The sequence below is a fragment of the Camponotus floridanus genome, unplaced genomic scaffold (assembly GCF_003227725.1).
Source record: "Camponotus floridanus strain SB8 unplaced genomic scaffold, Cflo_v7.5 scaffold15, whole genome shotgun sequence".
Lineage (NCBI taxonomy): Eukaryota > Metazoa > Arthropoda > Insecta > Hymenoptera > Formicidae > Camponotus > Camponotus floridanus.
The window spans coordinates 650,113-657,799 of NW_020229270.1; the positions used below are offsets into that span (position 1 = coordinate 650,113).

The 7,687-nt window shown below is 28.5% G+C and overlaps 1 protein-coding gene across 2 annotated transcripts; it reads right to left on the reverse strand.

Moving 5' to 3' along the window:
• Window positions 1-531: 531 nt before the first annotated feature.
• On the reverse strand, window positions 532-7,168 carry LOC105250491 (glucose dehydrogenase [FAD, quinone]). Of its 2 annotated transcripts, XM_025406648.1 has the most exons (8): window positions 6,903-7,168; window positions 6,708-6,815; window positions 5,554-5,797; window positions 3,499-3,928; window positions 2,526-2,961; window positions 1,880-2,276; window positions 1,381-1,657; window positions 532-1,056 (listed from the first exon to the last, which is right to left on the reverse strand). In XM_025406648.1, exons 3-8 carry the CDS (start codon window positions 5,589-5,591, stop codon window positions 694-696), a joined length of 1,941 nt encoding a protein of 646 aa, XP_025262433.1. In that variant the 5' UTR covers window positions 5,592-5,797; window positions 6,708-6,815; window positions 6,903-7,168; the 3' UTR covers window positions 532-693. The 2 variants fall into 2 exon arrangements, with proteins under 2 accessions (XP_025262433.1, XP_025262434.1); XM_025406649.1 differs by lacking the exons at window positions 6,708-6,815; window positions 6,903-7,168 and having other exon boundaries at window positions 5,554-5,641; window positions 5,731-6,162.
• Window positions 7,169-7,687: the final 519 nt, after the last annotated feature.

Below are 7,687 nucleotides of genomic sequence, written 5' to 3' on the forward strand. Positions count from 1 at the left end.
ATAATATATTTAATAATATAATAATTAAATTAAAGTTCTATGAAAATACGCTTGAAATACTAAATAAAAAAAGATTACGTTTCTTATGTACTTTGGTCGTTATATTTCCTGAAAAAGTTAATGTAACTAGAGATTTTTCAAACTATACAAGTAACCGCAACCTTGGCTGTTTAATAATCGGTGATGGAATAAAATAAAATAGAATAATTTATTTATATTATGTACATTCTTAATAAAATGTGCAATTTGGCAATAATTTTATATTATTAATAAATTTAAATAGACCTATTTTTTTATCTTTTAATACATGTTATAATAATAATAATAATAATAATAAAATAATGGCATAAATACAATAATTCATAATTATGTAAAATATGCATTATAGTTATAACACATATGTTAAAAAATGGCGGAATAGAGTTGCTGGTATTAAAAAAAGATATTGCCCAGAAAAATAACAGATAAAAATTAGATTGTAATGATAAGTTTTCATGCCGATATATATTATTATATTATTTTGCATATGTATACATATAATTATATGTATACATATATATATTTGTCCTGCAGTCAACACAATTTTCAACGTTAACTAAATAATCACAACTAATCACTTTTTAGTTGCAATGTTTAATAAGAAGAAAGATATACACATATAATATAATATAATTTTCAGCATTAACTGAATATTTACGACCAATCTTCTTTTATCATATCAGCACCTTTCTCTGCTATCATGATTGTCGGCGCGTTCGTATTTCCCGAAATTATTTGCGGCATGATCGACGCATCAATTACACGCAAATGATCAATTCCATGGACTTTTAATCTATGGTCGACAACAGCATAGCTGTCATTGATGGGACCCATCTTACAAGTAGAAACCGGATGAAAAATCGTCGCTGTGAAATGACGCGCATAGCAAGCCCAATATTCATCCGATTCGAAAGCAAATTGTGAACAACCTGGCATCTTGGTATCAAGCAAGGTTGCATTTAATTTTCGCATAAGAGATGTGCGTATCATTTCCTTCATGAATTTCAGGGCCTCTATCTAAAATCATTATAACTTATTATATTAAATTCTTATAACATTTATATTTTTTTTATAATATGTATATTTTTATCTTTGATTATATTTGTTTAATATTTAGATAACTCTTGAACGCAACAAACTCAAGTAAACTTAAAATAAATAAATCTACATGCGCGCAGATTTTTTACTCATAATTAAGATATTTAATTTATGCTTTTATCCTATTATATTTCTAATTTAAACCGGAGAAAGATTTTCTCTTAAGTCTTCTACTTATTTAAGCTAATAAATAATTGTATGGCTCCCTCCTATATCCATAAATAAATAGCGAATGTATCATACTAAAACTTGAAGATCATGAGGATCCTCGAAATAATTTGGATTTATGATAGGAGCTTCTTTCGGATCTTTCGATTTTAGCTTGATAAAGCCTCTGCTGCGTGGTCTCAAAATATATGGTAAAACTCCGAATGCTTGAACATTTTTTGTGATATTTTTGTATAAAGCGGAGGCAGTTTTTGAGTTAACCCCGCGGGAATTTGCGTCATTTAATCCGTAGTCAGAAGCGCCCGAGAAAAGCAATTGTACATCCGGATAATCTATCATTTTGTCCGCATATCTGCAGTATAATTGAATAAATTGATTATGATTATAAAAACATTACATTACATACACACACATAATTCTCTCTAATTATATTAAATTAAATTTTGTCATTATAACGATTAATAATTATATAACTAAAACTTAATGATTAATGAAATAATTCATAAAATTAAAATGATTAATAAAATAAAATAAATGATTAATAAAATAAAATTATACGAAGGATATCGCTTACTTGGTTTTGATAAACGCCATTCCCCCACTTATCACATGTGAAAAGAGTGGGCCAGAATTATTCTGTATCAATTCTTGAATATTTTTCAAACTACCGATCCCAGAATGATTTTTAGTGAATCTCCTCCGCTCGTTGGGAACTATTTCAGGATCGACAATGTAAGTTATTCCACCCATTCCCACGTGATCTTGAAGATTTTGCCCTACACCGAGTGCATGATGCACCACAGATATATTCATCTCTTCGAGATGATCTTTTGGTCCGATTCCCGAAAGCATCAATAGTTTCGGTGACTGTATCGAACCAGCGGAAAGAATAATTTCTCGTTTCGCCTTGATTGTGAAATTTCTCCGATCCTTACGAAACAATATTCCGTACGCTATTTTCGACGTGTTATCTATAAATGAGTCGGTTGTAAATTTTTATATACGACATTGAAATATAAATAATAACAGGGTTTTAATTTATTATAACTGCTTAATAATCCTCAATATGTTACTAGAAATCAATATTTTTCTTTTCAGTACAAATAGTTACAGTCGGATGTGCAATGTATTTTCCGAATAACTGATTAATAATTTACATAAGAGATTAAAAAATAGTGATATAATAGACAAAGAAATTAAAAAATAATAATTATTCGAACTTTTTTTCACTAATATATTTTCCACGAAGGACTGTAAGCTGACGTGCAAATTCTTCCTCTTCGAAACAGGTCGCAGGAAAGCTTTGGCAGTGCTGCACCGAAATCCATTTCTTAAAGTACCATAAGAATATGTAAAACCAGTTTGATTTTCGCCATTTACATCTTGCACTTTGTATCCTAACTCTTCGCCAGAGTGAATAATATAATCGTCGACTGGCGAATTGTATCTGAAACGTTCTACCGTCAAGTATCCACCCTTCTGATGATAAGGCGAGTCGGCGAGTTCCTCGGCTCTAGCATCCTCGGATTTTTTGAAATACGGCAAAACACTCTTGTAATCCCATCCCGCATTACCAAGAGCCGCCCAAGAATCGTAGTCTTGTTTATTACCACGTACATATAACATTCCATTTAGAACACTGCTACCACCTAGTATCTGAAAAATAGATCATTATAATCGAGTCGACTTTTTATATTATATATTTATTATATATATTATATTTTATTATATCGTTCACTAAAACTGTTGAACAAAAATCTCTCTTTTATTCCATTAATGTTTTTCAGAAAACTCAATAGTATATGCAATAACTTTACATATATTTATATTTTTTATTATATATTTTTATTTATATATTTGTAATATAATATAAAGACTATTTTGGAATGTGTTAATTTTAGCATATTTAAGAAAACATCTTATTACTAACAAATAATATCTATCTAATAATTTAATCTGTTTAAAACGATAGGGAAAAAATATATGTAGTGTGAAATGTAGATTAAAGAACATAAGTTAAAGAAATTATTACGATCAAGGATCTATAGATAAAATAAAAAATGGAAAAATTGAAAAATGGAAAATGGAAAAATTTTTTAACGAAATTTAGCGAAATTAATATATGAAACGATGGGGTTTAGATCAAAGAATACTGGCTCTCTATTATCTGTCACATGCTGTTATCTAAAATACCTTTCCACGTGGCCAATAACAGCGATAATTATTCATGGCCAAGCAATAATTAGACGATGGTTCTGTTTTAAAATCCCAATCGTAAGATGTATGAGATAAAATTCCCACATTATCTGGCACGTCAGACAGAATGTCCTCATTAAGACCGGCTTCGAGTAGGAGTACGGTACGATTCTCATCCTCTGACAATCGATTAGCTAATACAGCACCGGCAGATCCTCCGCCAATTATCACATAATCGTATTGAGCTAACAGTTGTTGCGTCGGTACAGATTGCACACGATTCTCCTTATCTACTATATCTGGACGCTTGATAATAATGAGTAACCCCAGTATTGCGAGATATATTTTTATAGATAGAGGTTTATCTACCATATGTATTGTTGCAATCAAGTCAAGTATCATGTTAAATTTCGATAATAGCTCCATCCTAGTTTTTTATAACAATAATCATTACTATTAATTTAGTAATTTAAATATAAAAATATATTCATTCATATATGAACAATCTTATGTATTTATATGTACGATATATGTTATGATAAAAACGCTTGTAACGTGCAAGTGTTTACGTACAAAATTATTTATTATATTTATAATAGATAAAATGTTAATTATGATTTTCATAATTGATTTTTTATCGAGATTAATACAAAGTATATAATATTTTCACTTCTATAATATATATGAAAATTAAGAGTACTTTATCATTAATTGATATCTTATTATTAATTACTCTATATGTCTTCTATATGTACATATTATTTCTAATATATGATTTTGACGTTAGAATTAAAAATTAAAAATAAATCAAAATAAATAAAATGTCAATTAAAATTTTATCTTAATATATGTCAAAATGTATATAATTCGTACGTATATATAAAATACAGAGTAATTAATGGAGGACGTTTAACGACAAATTAATCTTCATGTGTATTACAAGAAGTAAAAATATCAATTTACATTAATTTTGTTCTAATCTGCGCATATATATATATATATATATATATATATATATATATATATATATATATATACACACAGAGTGTCCCAAAAGTCCCGGACTGGTCGAATATTTCATAAACTATGCACTTTAGAAAGAAATGTTTCAGACAAAAGTTGTGTTGCTTGAAGGGGACCATCAGATAGTGGCAATGATTTGATATGGGAGAATCATTTGAAAGTCACCGTTAATTTCTAAATAGAACCCCCTACTTTTTATTACATATTTGTGTAGCTTATCTAGAGAGCTTTCCAAAACACTATAATAAAGTATTTTTTCATTAAGTACTTTTCGAGTTATGAGGCTTGAAATCATTTCTTCATTTTGCATAAACCATAAAATATCTAGTAAAATATTCATTTTTCGATTATCTTACCTTAATACTTTTATGTACAAAATAATGAGAGGAATCAATTGATGTAAAGAAAACACATAGTTGTTTTAAAAAAAATATGTAATTGTTAATTGCAAATTACATATTTTTTTCTTAAAAAGCTAGTAAACTCTTATGGATAATTTTCTTATATCGATAAATATATAAGCGAAAATAAATATATAAGTGAAAATATATACAAGTGAATATATCATATTAAAACTTAAAAATCATGAGATTTCTCGAAATAATTTGGAACCATGATAGGAACTTCTTTTGAATCGCTCGATTTTAGCTTAATAAAGTCTCTGCTACATGGTCTCAAAATATATGGAAAAATTCCGAAGACTTGAACAGTTTTTGTGATATTTTTGTATAAAGCGGAGGCTTAACTGCGTATATATTTGTGAGAGAGGTCCATAGTCAAAAGCACCCAAAAGTTGTTCGGATAATCGATCATTTTGTCCGCATATCGGCATAGAATAATTGAATAAATTAATTATATATATAAAAACATTACGTGTACACATATATTTAATTTTCTTATATAATTTATATCGAATTAAATTTTATGTCACTATGACAATTAATGATTAATAAAATGATTCATAAAATTAAAATGATTACTAAAGTAAAATGATTAATAAAGTTAAATAATACGAAGGATATTGCTTACCTAGTATTGATAAAAGCCATTCCCGCGCTCAAACACATTCGAAAAGAATGGGCTAACAAGAATTGATGTCTGTTTTTATTTCATTTATCTATTTCGGAAAATTCAACTCAATTTAACATATGCGATAGCAAAATTGGTAATTATATACATTAGCAATTCCTCACTGATTTCAATGACCTTGAAATATGTCGTCGGCAGCATGATTCTGAACAACTTTTCCTTATACATGTTAGCGCCGCTCGCCCTTAGTTTCCGAGACATTTATAAAAATATTTTATGGTTTTGCAATATTGTCACCATTATGAAATAACTTTTTTGCATGTATTCAGTTTTTGACAAAGTAATAATGGTGTAAATATTATGATTGAGGTATCATGCGACGCTGTTTATTTACTGACGCAAATTTTTTTACTGACTTTTTATACTTAGAGAGTAATGTAAATGACAATTTTTAGTCAGGGGAGGTTTCAACTAAAAAGTTATAAATAAAAAAAGAGTTGTAAAGCGAGATGCTACCGGCGGGGTGATTGCGGACGATTGAAGAGCCGAAGGCCTCCCCTTGCACCCTCCGCTTGTGTGATGCCGGTAGCATCTTGCTTTACAACTCTTTTTTTGTTTATAACTTTTTAGTCGGGGCCTCTCCTGACTAAAAATTGTCATTTACATTACTTTTTAAATGAAAAGTCAGTAAAAGAACTTGCGTCAGTAAAAAAACATGGCGTCGCGTGATACGTATCGATACGATATCGTCTAATTATTTTTTGAATAACCACGAATAATTATCAGAACAATTGGAGAATATGAGAAGGCATTTGAGATAACAGATAATGAACATGACAGATAATAGAGAACAAATATGAAAGTATAGCAAGTATAAAAGTATAACAAGTATAAAAGTTTTTTATCAAAATTCATCGTTTCGTATTTTATTTTCGCTAAATTAATATATGCTGTTATCTAATTTATATATTAATATATAATTACATATTATTTATATCTAATTTATATATTAATTATGCTGTTATCTAAAATATCTTCTCATGTGGCCAATTGCTCTGATGATTATTCATGGCTAAACAATAATTAGACGATGGTTCTGTTTTAAAATTCCAATCGAAATATGTATGATACAAAATTCCGAAACTATTTAGTACATCGGATAAGATTTTCTCGTCAACACCGATTTCGAGTAGGAATACGATCCTCATCTTCCAACAGTCGGTTAGCTAGTACAGCACTGATTCTCCGCTAATTATTTTTATCTGATGAGAAATATATATATTTTAAAAATAGTAAAAATGATAAATAGTATAAATGATAAATAATTTATATAAGTTATTTTTCTTTACTGTATATATATCTCATTGATTCATCCATCGTTCAATTCTTTTTCTCTCTTGCTTTCTTTGTTACTTCTTATTGTATTTGCATTCACTCACGAAAATACTATCGTGTTTAAAAAAGGAATTCCACAATATACAAAGTATTTCGCATTTCTACTTTATTATTCGAGCGTCGCCGTGCAAGTGATAACAAGATCATGACTCATAAACAATAGCGCGCTATGTTATTTATACTACCGATGTCGAACACTGTTAATAATAATTCGCCTAAATATTTAACATATACGCGGAATAATAATTTAAAATATAAATTAATTATGTATTATATACACAATTAATGTATCACGGAACTTTTTGTTATGCTAATAATTTGGCTCTACAATTCGATTATTACTTCGCGTTCTTTCTTAATTTGAATATTATATTTAAATATTATATTTGAATATTATATTTGGTTCGTCAGAAAGTCCAATATAATAAAGTAGCAAATGAAATATGTTTGGTTCTATCATGAAATAGATTTTTGTTTGCACATTTACAGACAAATTAATTTTTCGTTCGTACACTCGGCAACCAAAATGCCTTAACACCTGAATTTGCCCGTGTTAAGGCATATTCGGACGACGTACTTCCACCCTATTATAATTGCGCATCATGACTATTTAATATCTGGCAATGATGTTTCAAAGCGATTTTACGCAAAATTCAAACTAATGTGTGACATATCTGAAAAAGTGGTTATATGTCAAATATGTCAAAATGTATATGATTAGAAAATAAGTAATGCACAT